General features: G+C 35.9%; 1 protein-coding gene across 3 annotated transcripts; it reads left to right on the top strand.

The window, feature by feature from the left end:
• The first annotated feature begins 6,753 nt into the window (after positions 1-6,753).
• LOC111497859 (zinc finger CCCH domain-containing protein ZFN-like) lies at positions 6,754-13,900 on the top strand. Of its 3 annotated transcripts, none has more exons than XM_023148869.1 (9): positions 6,754-6,931; positions 7,129-7,354; positions 9,533-9,705; positions 10,411-10,473; positions 10,978-11,097; positions 11,505-11,792; positions 12,512-12,556; positions 12,676-12,840; positions 13,203-13,900. In XM_023148869.1, exons 2-9 carry the CDS (start codon positions 7,279-7,281, stop codon positions 13,482-13,484), a joined length of 1,212 nt encoding a protein of 403 aa, XP_023004637.1. In that variant the 5' UTR covers positions 6,754-6,931; positions 7,129-7,278; the 3' UTR covers positions 13,485-13,900. The 3 variants fall into 3 exon arrangements, with proteins under 3 accessions (XP_023004637.1, XP_023004620.1, XP_023004628.1); XM_023148852.1 differs by having other exon boundaries at positions 7,129-7,372; XM_023148860.1 differs by having other exon boundaries at positions 7,129-7,372; positions 9,533-9,690; positions 13,203-13,484.
• Positions 13,901-18,543: the final 4,643 nt, after the last annotated feature.

Below are 18,543 nucleotides of genomic sequence, written 5' to 3'. Positions count from 1 at the left end.
TTGATATAATGGGAAGTGGCTTTGATATCAAGCTACAATCATTTTTACGTATACAATCTCAAAGGCTTAGCTACAAAGAAACCAAAAAAAAACATAAAAGTTTGAATGACCTAATTGAATTTAGGGTTTGTTAATTTCACTTGATGGGTGTGTTTGGACGTGAAAACCCTAGAAGCATTTAGTAAGGTTTCTATTTCTTACCTAAATAACAAACCCAACATCTCTAATAATTTTGTTGTTTCCTATGTTAATGGGTTTGTTGGATGTCTAAGGTTCTACACACTTTGATGTCTTTGAGGTTGCTCGGTTGCTCGGTTGTTGGTTGAGAATCACTTTTCGTTCCTGAAATTCTACAAAAGTAACAATTTAGTCTCAAAACTTTGATTCGTATTCACTTAGTACTTATACTTTCTATTTCTATTTTGTAGCCGATATTGTCCGCTTTGGCTCGTTACGTATTGTCGTCAACCTCACTGTTTTAAAACACGTCTACTGGTAGAGGTTTCCATAGACTTATAAGAATGTTTCGTTTTCCTATCTAACCGATGTGGGATGCTTTGTTCCCCTTGGGGGCCCAACGTCCTCGTTGACACATTACCTAGTGTTTGCCTGTGATATCATTTGTAAAAACTAAAGCCCACTTCTTCTCTTTGGGACAATATCTATGGAGAGGGGAACAAAACATTCCTTATAAGCACGTGAAAACCTTTCTCTAGCAGACACGTTTTAAAATCTTGAGAGGAAGCCCAAAAGGGAAAACGCTCCTCTTTGGGACAATATCTATGGAGAGGGGAACGAGACATTCCTTATAAGTACATGGAAACCTTTCTTTAGTAGACACGTCTAGAACGAAAAACCCAAAGAGGATAATATCTACTAGTGGTGAGCTGAGATTGTTACTTACATCGTAGTCCATAAACTTAAAATTTTGTGACGATTTAGTCCTTGTCGTGAAAGCTGCTCATACCCTTTAACACGGGTGTTTCGTGTAAGCATGTGAGTTCACTTACCACTCTTACCAAACAAGTCACCAATTCTTTAAGAAACTCATTTCATAATCTTGTAGCTTTGGTGTTCCCTTTGAGCATTTTTGCCTTTCCCCTTTGCTTAATTTGGACTCTAAGTGCATCCCAAGCAATGTGCAGTGGAAAGAATCTAAACCCTTTTGAGAAAGAGAGAGATTGAATGTGTTTAACCTAAACCACTCCCCACACACTTTTTACCTTTGGTAAAACTTCGCTTTTGTTCAACATAATTTGTTCATTAAGCAACCTCATTAATTAGCTTAATTAATCCTCCACTTGTTAATTAGTTACAACCCGAAACGCTTTATGCTCCAATTTTAGAGGAAAACGACGTATTTTTACACAAATCAATCGACATAGCGACATTAGGCGACATTCCTAATGGTGTTGCATAAGCTATAGTATACGATGAAAAGGGTTTATCAACTTATCCAAAATACTCTTAATTTCTCTACTTTGACGTTTCGTCTCGACCAAATTACTTATCAAAGCTCCTTGAGTTCTACATTAAGTAAAGATATACGTATATAGAAATAGACGTGTTCAAAAAACTCAATGACCCAGAAAATCTGATCATCCAACCCAATCTAACTTGTACAATTTTGATTGGCTTATGAACTTACTTGGGTTCGGTTGAGTTCAAATAAATGAAAATTTTATGGGTTGAGCTGATTCATGAGTTCTAAAACTAGATTGAATCGAACCTAACCTAACGCGAATAATTTTTTTTAAAAAAATACACATATATTTATTTTATTTTTATTTAATTTCATAATTATTTATTTAAACTAACCCAATCTTTGTTTACAATTAAAATTTTTGTCCAAAACATAGCCCAAGAGACAGCCCAATAAGAAAATGGGTCAGTTCCCTTATTTTTATTTTATTTTATATTTTTTTTTTCATTTTTGGACAATTGAACTATATTCATGTTGATTAAATTCTTAAAAGATAATTATAACGTATTGCGTTATTTAATTAAATTATATTAATATATCAATTTGAAAATAATTCAATTGGTTAAAAGTACAAACGGTTAACCGAGACCATAAAATTGTGAGTGGTGAAGTATTAAAGTTGAAATCGAGAAGTATCCAAACCGTTAAAATTTATTTATTAAGATGTAATATCGGAGTAAAAGAGGAGTTATGAATGAACCGAGACCATATCCAATTGAGACTGGTCCTAAACATAAGATGATTAAGAAATGTTTAAAAGAAAGGAAAAAGTTACCATCTATACTAATAAGGTGCACCTTCTTTCTCGGTTGCTTATTTATTGGAACACTATGGTTGAACATACTTTACGTAGAACAATTCTACATTGAGTGACTCTTAGAAATTTATTTTGAATGCTTGTGAGTGAGGACAAAATATGCTGGAATGACTCGTGTTGGTCTGTAAAGATAGTTTACCATTTTGATGAGGATACAGGAGAATGTCAGGGCCAACATGTGCCGAATCCGAATCTTGGACATGGGTCGTTGCATAAGATTATAGTCTCAAAAGCTCCAATAATGAGATACAGCGTAAAGGTTTAAAACGACCAATTTAGAAGCAATGATATTGTAGTGCTTGAGAGGTCCTAGCAACTTTTTTGAATGATTAAGGCCTCTCTTAAATATGAAGATTCTCGTGATATCAACTTTATGAATGTATATCACTTTATTCTTATTATTTTGTTACTTCACAGCCCATTGCTATTGCTTTTGCTATCATTTACTTTTCAATTGGTTGGTAGTGATATATAGTTTATTCTTTCTCTCATTTCACCAATGATTCCCATCCCTAATAGATCTTCACCGACATCTAAGATAGATCATCAGACTATAAATAGTATGAACGATATCATCTGCCATTTTCACTATGGTAGTAGTGTTGTTAAGCTAGACTTAGACTGGTTAGAGTAGTACGTGCTCCAACCTTGTGGAAATTCCCATCCCTAATAGATCTTCACGGACATCTAAGATAGATCATCAGGCTATAAATAGTATGAACGATATCATCTGCCATTTTCACTATGATAGTAGTGTTGTTAAGCTAGACTTAGACTGGTTAGAGTAGTACGTGCTCCAACCTTGTGGAAATGGCCAAGGGTCTTCTGAACATGGTCACTATGCTTATAATATGTCTCTGAAAGAGGGGCCTGGGACCATGTACATTGACCTAGTAGTTGGCCATCACACAGACAATCTTATCCCCAAACTTAAGTGACTTTATGGTTGTGTGGAGGGTCTGATAGCTAACCTTCCATGGATGATGTTCAGGTTACCAAACACCATATTGTCCCACTAGTACTTTAAGAGAGCGCGTCTCAACCTAAGACATTGGTCACTCACTGCATAAGCAAAGAAAACTACAGAAGTCAAAAAATAGAAACGATGAGATTTAAATCAGAGATGCTCGAAACTTTGAGACACCCTAGTTGTTCTGACTCGAACTTCCTAGAGTCTAGAGTTAAGTCGGTGGATACTTACTAGGTTAACGATGCAATGAAAGTCTACAAATAAGTTGCTGTTGATCCCTTCCCTTTCTTTTTTCTGATGTTCGTAGGCTGCTGATCGAGGTGGGGAGCATTCGAGAGTTAAGCAGTCATAGAGAGAGTCATCCAGTGAGTCAATTCACTTTTATATTTTGAGTTTTTTTTATATCTTTTAATTATATTTGATTGTGGTTATTTTTTTAAAAAAAAATATTTAAAAATAAAACATAATTTTATCTATTAGAAATTATTCTATTTATTATTTCATTTCAATATATATATTTTCAAATATTTAAATTTAGTTAAATTCCAAAATTAATATTTATATTAGGTTTTTTATAAATGTTTCTATATATAAATTTTTGAAAGATATTGACATTATATATCTTTTTTTCAAAATAAAATTATCCTTTCAGTTGACCAAATTTAATAAAAATAAATTAATGTCAAACTAAAAATAAATATTAATGTCAAGTCAAACTCAAATTTAAAACCATATAATTTATTTTTTTTTTACTTATCATTTAATTTAATAAATAAGCATTTATCATTTCAATATCAATAGAGCCCTTCAAAGCTAAAATACTTGCATTTTGATAAATAATAATAATAATAATAATAATAATAAAATATGTGGGGCCCTTAAAAAGTCATTAAAAATTAATAATAATATAAAAAATGGTTCCCATCATAATCATATTATTAAAAAAAGAAGGAATATTAATTATGTAGCAGAATTAAATAATTTGTATATAATATTTCTCCTTGTTTTGTCTCCGACATGTGATTTTTTTGCATTCAAATATAATTATAAAGTCAACAAATTGATAATAAAAGGAAACCTAAATGGTCCCATTGGAATATGGAAGGCTTCAAAAAGTATGTTTTTTTTTAATATATATAAGGAAAAGTTTGGAATTAAATTTAGGGTCGTGTTCGGTAGGTTTAAACGTATTCATTGAAATGATATGTTTTTTTATTCAACTAATCTAATAAGTGATTCTACTGTTGGGGCCGAGAAATGCAAATACATGCAATTATGCTTCCAAAGAGAGCTGCTTCTATACTAGGCCAAATCATTTGACTCGAGACTAAGGTCTCTCAATACAACGTCGCATCTCATCTTGGTTCCCAATTAACATGGCCATATGTCTCGAAGCCATCCCAAGTCATAAGGTGTCGTCGACCATCGCAACTCACTTGGTCTCCTATCGAGAAAAGGCCCACGTGTCGTTCGTAATATCAAGATATCCCGCACATCCCTTCATTCAGGTTCAATCGAGGTATTGGCCGTCCTGTGTCACTGTCATGTCATTTTCGGACTGTATTGGATAGCAGATGCATAATCTAACTTCCGACATATGGGTTGTGGAGCAATACTGGCACATTCGTGATGTCCAGTAATGTCTTTTAAAAACCCATTTCAAAAGAAGTAGCCCGAGACACTCACCTCGCAACGCTTGCCCTCACTGTGACACACGTATGTGCCACATGGTAGTTGTCTTAGGTCACAAGGTCGAGGGGTGGTGGAGAGTTGACACCATGGCTACCCCTAAAGTACATTTTGAAGCATTTGCAATCTTCCTTGGGTAGACGTCATCTTGGCGAACAGTCATATGGTGTTGTGGAGCGTCCATTCGGTGTCTGATTGGTACTAAACTTAGCAAGAATTCATATTTCATAAGGACGGACTTGACTCCAGAACCATCATGCACAAATTTCCTTCGAAATCTCAAATTTTGAGGTTAAGGCTTGGTGCCTTACCTAACCCTCATGTCTGCTCGTGACCCTTCTTTTGTTTATGCCTGATGACACTTGTGAAATGAACTAAGGCATCTCAATCATGCAATATTGATGCCACATTGAGAAAAATCAAGCTTCATTTATGCAACAAAAGCTTCCAGATACTTCAAGTAGGGATTCATTTATTCTTAAATAGTTACAAATTTATGATGGATAATAATTTAGAATTATTGTATTTCATTAATGTATTTAAAGACTTTTTATTTACTCTAAAATTACATTTACAGTTACAAACTCTTCAAACGTGTCTCATGGAAGGTCAAAAGTTTCATTTTGAGACTATATAAAACCATTTGTAAAATAAACTTGGAAAATGTAGTAAAAGAAGTATTTGTACTTTCCTGTAGCCAATGACTAAGTTTCTCTACAATTCTATGTAGTTTAAGTTGCATGTAGAATAATTCAAACTTGACATGATCAATCTTGTTTATGGAGTAATTCAAGTCTCAAATAAGTGTTCTTGCCTTGAGATATTCGATCAACTAGATAATCACGAATATTACTTCTCTTGTTGTGATTACTCATCATTCGATATTAGGGCTTTCCCTTGGGTTGATTCCTTCTCAACCTGTCTAGACCTTCGCGTGGTCAGATGAGCACCACACGATAGTATGGTTGTGACACCATGCATTCCCCTTAAAAGATCAACCCTAGCCTTGACCTCTTGATGAGCTCGACCCTGGTTTTATCTTTCCTTCTATTTTGAGTTTACCCTTTTGATCCCGAATTACCCAAAACAAGTATTTTATTAAAAAAAAAGTCGCAAACTCGAAATAATTTTGTACCGAGAACTCCATCCTCATAAATTTTTCGTAAGAAACATATTGATCCCCACAACATTAAATGATAAATTTTGTAAAAAGAAGAAAGAAATAGAGCATGGGGACGAGAATGGAAATTCATCCCCATATAAACTCCACCTTTATTCCATTTTAGTGTCTAAAGTTTGAAATTATTTACATTAGTCCGTAAGTTTAAGAATTATATATTTTAATTCAACAACACGTAGGAGTGACGGTTCGAACCTTATTTTTTTTTGGGTAAGGAGGTTCTTCATTTGACCAAGTTACAAGTCTTCCCACTTTCCTAACTCTGTTGGCTAGGATTACTTCTATCTCTTTAATGTCAGATCGAGTAATGACATTTGGATGATTACTAGGTGAATATATATATATATATAAATAAATAAATAAATAAATAAAGAAAAAAAGAAAATGAATATATATAAAAATAAAGAAAAAGAGAAAAAGGAAATGCGAAAGAAAGTAAAAAAAAAGAAAAAAATAATTGGAGAATTATAGTAAAGAAAGGAGCTGAAAATGGTATAACTGTTGAAGGAAGCGGTCCGAAGGTGAGGGTAAAGGTGTATACGACGCGCAATGAAGCGCGTGAGAGACACTCGCTCGGGTCATCCACCCACTTTGTTCTTACAGATTCACTTCTCTTTGCACTTCCACCACTGAAAAAGAAAAAGGCTAAAATGTTAGCAGGAATCTGTTGAACGTGGCGGAACCAAAGCGAGAGTTATTACCAAATCCTTTAATCGCGAGAGTCTTCTAATCTTCGTCGTTCGTTTTTCCTCTCCAATAATCGTCAGCAACAATGGAGGGATGGATGTTTTGGTTGGTTTCGTTACTCTTTTCTCTCTCTTTTTAGTTTTTTTGTGTGGAGAGAAGACAACGCCCTTTTCTCTCTTCCTCTCTCTCTCTCTCTAAAAAACCCACCTACAGAAAATCGTCGATCAATCCCATATACTAAATTTTTCGTTTCATTCCTCTGTTTTTCCCCCGATTTTGTTTTTTCTTTGGTGTTTGAGAAGGAAATTGGATTGTGGGTTTTTGATTTGATCGGAATTAGTGCTGTGGAAGTGGTGGATTGTGGTGGAAATGGGGATTTGGTTGGTGGGTTTTGATGGGATGAGTTCTTCGCCGGCGATGGGGCGATGATTTAACGACGATGCTCCTAAGCGATGGAATACGATTCTGGAATTCCGATGTCTGTGACGGAGGGACACTCCTCTGCTCTCACGCCGTCCTTGCGCGAAGGTTCTTTTGCTAATTTCGGTATCGTTTATTTGTTTCTTTTTCCCCTTTCTTCTCTTTCGCAGACCGCATTTCTTTTTAACTCCGTTTTTTGTTATTTGTTCTTGTGGGTTTTTGTGGTGTCTGTGTTTCACTGATCCATTTCGATGCACAAATGTTCTTTGTGATTGTTTGCTTGTTATATCCGATTTTTGGTTTCGATCTGTGCTGTATGATTTTGTTTTGCTACCTTTTTGTTCATGTTTGTTACTGGGTTTTTAGTTTCTAATGATATTGAGGAAGAGATCGAATTAAAATTTCTGAAAATTTCCGGTTCATATCTTTGTAGTCAATCTCCATTGAAGGCACTACAGTTGCTCTGATGATGGTGTAATCTGTTGGCTAAGTATTTTGTTACTTTTACTAAATTCCTGTGGAATAGAATGTGGCTGATCCATCTTATACCCATTTGTTACCTGTTTCTACTTTCTATGATGAAGTTTTTGGGTTCAAAGTTGGGTAGTTGAGTTGCTCCCTCGAAGTTATAAGGTTCGTTTATCCTAATGTGATTGAGAATCATAAGAAAGCAAATGAGTACGACATCATTGCCAATGCTCTCGATAGAGCCATCAACTTTGTAAATATTTTGATAGGAATCAACCCAAGGGAAAGTTTTGGAACGAATTACCTTTATAAACACAAGAATTTGCAAAGTAAAGGCTTAGTTCTCAACAAAACTAAACTCTCTATGATCATCAATACTGTAATTGTAACTTATAATTTAAGGACAATTCTCTAAAACTTTAAAAATACAATAAACCTTCTTAAATCTAAATCGTCCATGGCATGATTAAGACACCTTATTTCGTATCACATTTTAGATCTTTTCGCATGATAGTTTCTTCGAGTTATGACTTCCAACATTAGCCTTGACCACCTTGTTCTGAAGTGTTTAGGTTTGCCAACTAAAATCCTTGCAGAGTTGAGTCACCATATAATAGCATTATTACAAACACCAACTTATCGTAAGAAACAGAATCTCTGAATGGAATTTGAAAAAGGATGAGGAAGAATAAATTATGGCAATACCTCGAGTACGAAACTTGAGAATTTAGGACGTTACTTTTCTTATAGTGAACTCGCTCTTAATAACTATAGCTCTTTGAACACAGCTTGGGTGATACCTACCACTATGTCTTTAAATATAATTCCATTCTCTGTTATGTTGGAGCGGTACCATAATTGAACCACCGGAAAACTGTCTGATGAAGTCACATTCTCACTGTCACACTAACAACCCAATTAACAATCCTATCTTGCTGTAGAAGATGAATCTAGCCCTCTGTTTGCCTCATTCCGATTTTTCATGGCACGCCCACAAGGTTATCTAAATGAAAGAATTACCTTAATGCGACACCATTTGGGTTCATTTTACATTATGAAAGATTACCCTGATGTTGTTTGCCTCATTCCGGTTTTTCATGGCACGCCTACAAGCCCAAAAAATAAATACCTTGCCTGTGGACTTCTACATAATTGAACTCAGATGTGACAGCAGCCCATCAGGTTATGTCAATCTGCTTAGCAACAGTTGTTTTGGAAACATTTCCAACCATTAATATATCGTTCCTTAGAATATAGATAATGTCTACAAACTTGTGTTCATGGTCCACAGACACTAAAGGCAACTTCGTCCAATAAAGATTATTAGGGACACTCTATGCCTTTACTAAAGAAGTCGATCAGGTCTGACTAAAGAAGTCTATCAGGTAGGGGAAGTAGGAAAAAGGAGAGTTTTAAATTCAAAACTTTCAGGCATTAAGAAAAAAAAAGGTGTCTGGTGTATTAGTCTGTTTTACTATGTATTATTGCTTCACAAGGATACAATTGAGAACTCATCTTGCTATTCTATCTCGGGGCCTTGGTGTCTCATGCATTTGTTTGTCCGGCACCAAGGCATCTTTTTATGTTCTTCAATGCCACTTGGAATTGTTAAGTTTCTTCATTGCTTCTCCGAACCATATATTTGACCGTACCCAGCTATGCTTTTAGCTTTTGCATGCGTGCTTGTTAAAACGTGAGCATCATGGATTTAAAACAATATAGTTGTCAAGTTGTGAACGTTTATTTTTATTCTCTCTTTGCTTTTCTCATCTATTTTCTTCTTTATGATTGAAGATTTACTTATCTAATATCGTACAGATGCACTCTGGCAAATGAACTTGGGATCAGGTGAAATAATGGGATCTGGATCTTATCCCGTGCGACCTGGAGAGCCAGACTGTTCTTATTACATCAGAACTGGCCTCTGTAGATTTGGAGCTACATGTAGATTTAATCATCCACCTAATAGAGAGCTGGTACTAAGCAAAAATGTGATCCATTCAGTATTTGGTTGATTATATTCAAATATAAAATCATAATAAATATTTTTCAATTCCTTTCCCCTTTGGGAATAATTTCTTCTATCTGATTTGGGGCATGTACCTATGAGCAGCAGGTTAGAAACTAGGCAATATTATGCTGGCACAATCAATTAAATCTCTCCACAAAAAATTGGGTTCGTAACCATGGGGGCAAGCTTGTGCGATAGATAGATGTAAAGATATTATGTTATAGATCAGGTTCATATAGAGTTGTATTGTCATTTTTTGTTCCAAACGTGCTTACTGAACTAGTACTGAGCTCCTTAAATTTGATTGGGATAGAGAAAAGATAAGGGAATTATAAATGGTAAAATTGCATTTAACCTTAACTTAATAAACTAATTGTTCCTAACCTTATACTGTACATCCCTGAAGTCCAAGATGGGGAAATGTTTTATTTGCCGAACAGGTTTGCCCTTTTGAATACTATCCTTTTGTTTGTTTGATTATGTGCTGAACTAAGGGCATCAGAAATTTCTCCCTGAATAATGTGTTTGCTACATTTAATCTAGAAACATACAAAATACGTTTGCTCGTTATTTTGATTGCTATTTGAAGCTAACATGGAGTCATCTATAGTAGTTAAGAATCTCTTCCTTGGAAGTTTTGCAAGTCAGTTTGTGATGGAGTCGATTTACTACACTTTACTTTCAGGCTATTGCCACCGCGAGAATGAAGGGGGAGTTCCCAGAAAGAATTGGACAACCAGAATGTCAGGCATGTATTTATTTAATTATCTTTACTTATCTAAAATTACCGTGTTACATCATGCCTCGTAAATTTTATCTTCACATTTATTCATTATTAATCCACATATAATTATTTGGTATTATCTGATTATAATTGGGATGACATATGGGATGTGCTCATTTTCTTCATCAGATTCGGTGATGAAATTTGGCTAATTTACACCAAACCCACCGTATATATAACTATCTGAAATGATATTTTCGTCGTAAAGTTTTGGTTTAGAATAATGAGCTCTCTTGTATATAATTATCCTTCAAATTTGATTGGCATAGATATCATATTGTTTAGCTGGGCCTAGAATCTCTAGATTGGAGCTTTGATAATTTAACTTTGAGATTATTTTTCTTGTATTCTGTAGTTTCTTGGATGCTGTAGGTTTTATAACTTAAACGAACACTAAATAGTTTAAAGTGTAGAATGTTTCCTTAATTGTTGACAATGAAATGACATTTTCATTTGCGCATAATCCAGTACTACTTGAAGACAGGAACTTGCAAGTTTGGGGCTACGTGCAAGTTTCATCATCCTAGAGACAAGGCTGGGATTGCTGGAAGAGTTGCCTTAAATATTTTAGGCTATCCACTTCGCCCGGTTAGGATATAACTACTCCCTTATATTCATAGCACGCTTTGTGCAGTTCGTAAGTTTTTGTATGTTCTTGTTCTCTCTCATGCATATGTATGTAAAGATGAGCACGTATGTCGATGAAAAGTTACAAGGGAAGAAAAAACTAGAAGACTAATTCTTTGGTGAAAATGTATAGGAAATTGGCACCTAAACACAGCTTATTGAAGAGCTAATAGAAAAGGGTATAGAAAGTTAGCACCTAAACACAGCTTATTGAAGTGCAAATAGAAATTAAGAAAACAGCTAAACAACAAAAATGGTGTTTGACATGCCAACTTGCTAAGTTCAGATCTTCCTTTGTCAAGTTATCTGTGCTTTTATGCTAAAAATATTTATTGTCCATTCTCTCCCCCACATCCCCAATTGTGCAGAGTGAAACTGAATGTGCTTATTATTTAAGAACTGGACAATGCAAGTTTGGAAATACATGTAAATTCCACCATCCTCAACCGACTAATATGATGGTCTCACTGCGTGGCTCCCCTATTTATCCAACCCTACAATCGCCAACTCCTGGTCAGCAGTCATATCCAGGAGGAAGCACAAATTGGTCAAGGGCTTCCTTTATTCCCAGTCCACGATGGCAAGGCCCTTCAAGTTATGCATCTTTAATTTTACCTCAAGGAGTTCTCTCTGTTCCAGGCTGGAATACATTCAATGTAAGTTCTATTCCTTTCCCGTGTTCGAATAAGTATGATATACGCTGTCATGTTTATTTACTCTGTTTTTATTCAATGCATGAGTGTTGTGGAATACGAGTCGATGGAAATGTCTGTTACCTAGAAGAAAATTATTCTTAAACTTTTTCCTTTTAATTTGTGTTGGAAGAAAAATAACTTTCATATGAATGTTTAAATGAGTCTTCCTAGACATCTTTTTCCATGTTGAAGTTGCATTATTTCATGGGCAACTTGCAAGACCTTTGCGGTTGAAGAATCGAGTTAATATTCCTATCAGGAAGCCAAAAGAAGGAAACAAGAAAACATGGAAAGTGATAGAACATACTTATACTCAAGTTTTTTTATACCCCGGTAATGATTTGGAAGATCCAAAACAAAAAAATAGTGGTATTTGCTAGCAACAACATAATGGAGGTAGTCAAACAATATAGATGGATCCGAAATCTGATTCAAATCAATATAACACCTATGGGTACATAAGAAATGTATTGAACCGATTCTTTTTAATGAATAAATCCGATTGCAACTTCGAATATGAAATTCAAAGGGATCAAATAGGAAATGATACTCTGAATCATAGAACTATAATGACAAGTTATTTTAATAATCACCTTCTGTCTGGCACCCTTATACCGCTTCTTTTTGGAATTCTTTAACCTTTCACAGCGAAGTTACTCATAGGTTGGTGATTTTTACAGGATCAGCTAGGATCAGTTTCATCATCAGAAAGTCCACAACAAACGGTGGGGACATAGTCAGATTTATGAAGCTTAACCCCAGAGTGAATGACTAGATCCAGGATCTGTAGTAGTCTCTTCTCTGATATGTTCTAATTAACCTTTTTTGGTTTTTGGCATTGCAGAGGGAGAATGTATTTCCTGAGAGGCCTGGCCAGCCTGAATGTCAATTTTACATGAAGACTGGAGATTGCAAGTTCGGTGCCGTTTGTCGGTTTCATCATCCCAGAGAACGAGTAATTCCTGCTCCAGATTGTGTCTTGAGTCCAATTGGCCTACCGTTACGTCCGGTGAGTTGCGATACTACTTTTGATTTTCTAATTTCCTAGGCAATATATGGATCTACAGTAAAAAAAAAAAAAACCCTTTTCCAGCTTTGATTCATGTATGTTACTTAACCCATGTTGAGGAGTTATGATGATTGTTTAAGAGCTGCCATTAATTCTGAACTTTCCTATGGTTTTTTTACACAGCATTCTGATGGTGATTCTGAATTATTGCTAGATCATTTTTCCTAGTGCTTGATTATCATTAAATAGTTGGTTAAAATTGTACTCATCTCTGTTCTATCCGGTATTTCTTGATGCAAAAGGACCTTATGATCTGTTAATATGAGGAGCTAGTTTTTATGAATTTTGTTTTCCATGAACAGGGAGAGCCTTTGTGCATCTTTTATTCGCGTTATGGGATCTGTAAGTTCGGTCCAAGCTGCAAGTTCGATCACCCTATGGGAATCTTCGCATACAATCTCTCTGCAGCGTCAACGCCGAACGCCCCAGTTCAGCATTTGTTTGGGACGTCATCAGGAACTACTGCACTAAGTTTGTCATCTGAAGGGCTAGTCGAAGCAGGATCTGCAAAGCCGAGACGACTATCAATCACAGAGACACGAGAGATGTCATCTGATGATGAAAACATCGAGGCCGAGGGCTGAAGGTCGTAAGTCGTTTCTAGTACCCCTTTTACAATCTTTTGGAAGATAAAAGAAGAGAGGTATTTGTGTAAATTGATGATGCCTGGCTGGAAAAAAGATGTGTACAGGGAGGGTTCATGTAAAGTTGATCCTGTGTTTCTGAAAATGCATTTCAGAATATGGTAGCGCAGCAGATGATTAATTCCTCTGAATTTATGTTTCTGCATTGTATAAAAAGATCTGCAGCAGATGATGTCAGTTTTTTGTTCTTCCCCCTTTGCTCAAACAACAATTTATGAACAACTCTTCTCATTTCTCCCAAACCTTTCTCAAATTTGGGATTCCAAATTCTTGTAAACAACACAACGCTTGCTGTTTTCCCCAAATTTTTATGCCCTTTTTGGCTCTTCAATCAATCAATAATCATGTTCTCATCATGGGTTTCATAGATTTCAATTTTGTAATAATCATAGGTTTCAAGATGAAGTGCAATAGCTTGAGCTCGAGCTCGAACACGACCCATGTTTCTAGTTATGGAAGTTTAGCAATGTTGGTCATTCAAGAAAGGAGAAAGAGTCCAAGGGAGGAAGCAAGCGACTCGATCACTATCACCTTGTTTCAAGTCACTATCTCAAAGTAATTGTTATAGACATCTCGTTCCGGATCACTATCACACTAATGCCTTGTTTTAAGTCACCATCACTCGGTAACTGTTCTAGACATCTCGTTTCGGGTCATTGTTACATTGATTTTTGTCCAATATGGGTTACATTTAAGTAACTCCATGGATTACTTGCTTCAAAATTTAGACACTACAAAACATTAATGGAATGATTCGACTAAAACCCTCTAGGTTTGATTTTAGAAATTTAAATAAGAAGTATTTTTAATTACATTTATATAATAATTTTAATATCACCTCTTTATTTTATCCATCATCTCTTTAGTTCACGATCAAGATCTGGTAGGTTTATTCTGACGATTTCTATCATTGAAATAGTTTTTCATCCTCCTACCAAAATAAAAAAGTCACTATGCTACCCTAAATACTCATCAAACAATTTCTTTAAACCTATAGAGATAAGGTTAGCAAAAAAAAAGGTTCGTGCATGGTCAAGTTCTTAAGGTATATTGTTAGAACAACTACAAGTTCTTAAAGTATATTATTAGAACAACTATGAATCTGTCTTTTTTCAGGAATTAGATAATCGTCCCTTCTGAGCTCACATACACAGAATCACAGCTGATTAATGATGTCGGATGACTTCGTTTTAAAGCAAAGAAATCCACTGATTCATATTTTTCACATAATCACATCTCTCACATTCATACTTAGCCGAAAGCCCATTTCAAAGCACTGAAAATTATTTCCCATTTTTTTAACGTTAAATCAAAAGACATTCCGCCAATTCCATCAATTCCTACAATGGGCTTCGTGTTTCACACACTATCACCACCAAAATCTCTCCTCTAAACCCTTCATTTCCAAAACCTCTATATGAAAAGATCTCTAACAATCACTTCCAGGTTCATCTTCCCAATTCAACCCCATCTCTCAATACCCATTTCATGTTCTAAATCGATCTCAAACCAAAACCCCATTTCCGCACAGTTCAACAGTTCCAATTCCTTCCGAGTTGCATGATGTCTAGCCATGGCGCTGGATTCTCCCTCGTTTTTTTGCTGTTTCTCGCCGTTTTAGCGGCTGAGCATGAACTAAATTTCAATCAAGTGAGTTCCCTTTTGACCATTTCCTTTAATTCATCGATCCCATTTTCATTTTCTGAGTTCAATTTGATGAACGTTTTTTATTTTGTTGTTCATCAGCCAAATGGGTCTGTATCAGAGATGGTGCCACTGATTGAGGAGGGGAAAATTAATATCATGGAGATGAATGAAACTAGAAGAATACTCGGAAGCTTTCAAGTATGTGCTCCTTGTACTTGCTGTGGAGGTGCTAAGGGCCTCTGTTTACCTTCTCCTTGTTGCTATGCAATCAATTGCAATATCCCCAACAGGCCATTTGGGTTCTGTTCTTTCACTCCCAAATCCTGTAATTGCTTTGGGTGCAATATCTAGCCTATATATTATGCATGAATATGATGTTATTCCTTAGATTTTAGGGTCATTTATCATCTGTGTTGCTCTGTTCTTGAAAGGAAAGGATTGATTTGAAGGAATCTCTCCGGAAATTTTTCTTGTTTATAGTTTTAATGGAATTATGTCTCCCAAATCCTCTTAGTTCCAGGTTTTATCTTAGAAAGTGGCCGTTCCTGAAGATAGGATTGTGAGGTTGATTACCATTTTTTTCTTCTCTTTTTGCTGTTCTTTAGGAAATATGCTTTCATTTGATAATGGAGCTGTTGCTGCCGTTTGTTGAGTATGTTTAGATGGTAAATGATATGGGAAAGCCTTGGAATTGTAAGATGATGTATAGAGTTTCATGAAGTGAGTTATGTTTGTTCTTATTGTAAAAATTGTTGGCTTATTCAAGTATTCATGTTACTTTTCATTGTATATTTGTTTGATGGTTGATTCATCCCTCTTTGTGTGTTGCTTACTTGATTAACTTAGAGTGTTCCCGATCACATTGCCCTTGAAGTTTTCTTGCTTTCATTAATATTGTCCTCTTTGGGATTCCCTTTAAGGTTTTAAAACGCGTCTACTAGGGAAAGGTTTCCACACCCATATAAAGAATGCTTCGTTCCCCTCTCCAATCGACATGGGATCTCACATTCCACCCCCTTTCGAGGCTCAGTGTCCTCGCTGGTACTCGTTCCGCTCTCCAATCGATGTGGGATCTCAGAACCCATTTCCTTCGAGGCCCAGCGTCCTCACTGGCACTCTTTTCCCTCTCCAATCGATGTGGGATCTCAGAACCCACCCCCTTCGAGGCCCAGCGTCCTCGTTGGCATTCGTTTCCCTCTCCAATCGATGTGGGGTCGCACAATCCACTCTTTACGGGGCCCAGCGTCCTAATAAAGAACAAAGAAACACTAGTAGTCAAGGTTTGATAAGACAACCAATTAACTCCTCTCCTTTTCTTCAACAATGGAATAAGAATAGGCTTCTTTTGTTTTGTGTATATCCAAATCTTTTATTTGGTGAGGGCCGAGTTAAGGGGATGGAAGAGTTAGAGTGGTATAACTTCATTAAGATGTGTGGAACTATTCTATAGTTTCGAGAGTAAAAGCTATCGTATTCGTCATCTGTTTCTTAATTTGTTCGGTGTCTGCTTCGGGACTCATAGCGTTGAGCATTCAAAATATGTCAAAATGAGGTGCCTAGAGAAGAGTGTTTTGAAGAATCTAATTCACCTCTGTCTTTGATGCAACACCCCATGTGATACCTTGAGGACATCTAACTATTAACTTGTTTCCCTTATTTTATTTTCTGCCCTTTGGACCCTTTTTTGTTGAACTACTACGTTCATACGTACATACGTATACGATATTTACCTGTGTACATACACACATCCACACGTATACGATATTTGGTATCAACTTGGTACGTAGTTGATAATTACACTATGCCTTTTGACTATGTATGAGATCCCACGTCGGTTCGAGAGGGGAATGAAACATTCCTTATAAGAGTGTGGAAACCTCTCCTTAGGAGATGCATTTTAAAACTGTGAGGCTGATGACGCTATGTAATAGGCCAAAGTGAACAATATTTGTTAGCTGTGGGCTTGGGCTGTTACATCGCATTACTCCTCTTTCTAGATTCTAGTTTGGTTTTTCTTTTTCAAGTCGTTGAGCATGATTCACTCGACCCTTTTGAGCAATTTTTGGTTATTTATTGTGCTTACTCTCTCCATGTCCAAAACCTTGTACATGAGTCTGTCACTGTTCTTTTCTAGACCTGTGAATGAAAAACGAACACGAGGGAGGACACATTAAACAACCCCTCCCCCGACTCGAGTTCGAGAGAGTGAGAATAGAAAAACCATTAAAGAAAATGTAATGAGAGGCTTTACTGATTTGAGTTTCGAATTCTCTGCTCTAGTTTTTTTCTTCTTTGTTCTATCTATCAACTTCAGGACGCGGGTCCATAGATATTGATTCGTTTATTCTATTCTCTAAAGCAACAGAGTATACACAGAAAACCGTCGCATCCAACACAGGTCTAACGCTTATCTTATTTGTTTTTAACAAGCATTTGGTACTGTCTAGTATACTTAACAAGTGTTTGACTGACATGAGCCAAACACGAACAGGCCGCCCAAACTAAAGCGTCCATGGTTCGTGGCTCGTGGCTCTTCGATATGCTTTTGAAAAAGCGAAAGCAATCCAATGGATGACTTATTGCCTTCTTTCTTGAAGATGAGTTAAAATATTTGATAGTTGCCAGTGTTGAAGCTCCTGTAGTTTCTAAGTTTCTGCACTTTAAAATGGACAGAAGAATCCTTTTAAAATTCAAATTTGTAGCCATTCATCTCTTTTGACAATGGGAGTGGGAACCAGTTGTAAAGGGCCCAAAAGGAATAAATTTGAATTTGAAGGGTAAAAAAGGAATACGAAGTAATAATAATTTTTTAAAAAGGGTTTGTCATTGTGTGTTCATAAAAACTAATATATATGACCTAAGGTTGATATTTGATATGAGATTATACGTTATGTCTAATAGAAACCTAAACTTTCAATTTTGTATTGAAAAGATCGTGTCCAAACTGATTGCTCAAAATCAAATCGGATAAAATGGTAAGATTTGAAGTATATATTTGAGAAGTGATATTTGTGAGGTCCATTGTACTTTTGCTTTTGACCCCGGAAGAGCTAGTCCTTATAAGATATCACCTCCCCCACAAAAAGCTATTCCACAAAGGAATACCAGATCGTATCTGCTTTTGGGCCATGGCAATCTCACTACCTCTTACTCTACCATTATTGTAGGGTTTAGGGTTCGAGACAGAGAAAGATAAAGGCAACATCTCGTCGTTTCTTGAAAGTATCTTTTTTCTAGGAACAAGGCTATCAACAATGGTAGCAAGTTTCTCGTTGAATATGCCTCTAATCCCTAAAGAGCACGAGACACAAACTTATAATATGTAGGGACGAAGTTTCTTTAGAAAAATAGT

The sequence above is a fragment of the Cucurbita maxima genome, unplaced genomic scaffold (genome assembly GCF_002738345.1).
Source record: "Cucurbita maxima cultivar Rimu unplaced genomic scaffold, Cmax_1.0 Cma_Scf00002, whole genome shotgun sequence".
In the NCBI taxonomy this organism is placed as follows: Eukaryota; Viridiplantae; Streptophyta; class Magnoliopsida; order Cucurbitales; family Cucurbitaceae; genus Cucurbita; species Cucurbita maxima.
Note: the sequence above shows the minus strand (reverse complement) of the source record. Positions and strands in the feature narration are given on the sequence as shown.

What these genes read in the sequence shown, in the direction of transcription:
- LOC111497859 (XM_023148852.1), top strand. Translation starts at nt 7,279, where the DNA reads ATGGAATACGATTCTGGAATTCCGATGTCTGTGACGGAGGGACACTCC. An exon ending in AGCTGGTACTAAGCAAAAAT is followed by an intron (nt 9,706 to 10,410) that starts GTGATCCATTCA and finishes CTTTACTTTCAG; the next exon opens with GCTATTGCCACCGCGAGAAT. An exon ending in TTGGACAACCAGAATGTCAG is followed by an intron (nt 10,474 to 10,977) that starts GCATGTATTTAT and finishes CGCATAATCCAG; the next exon opens with TACTACTTGAAGACAGGAAC.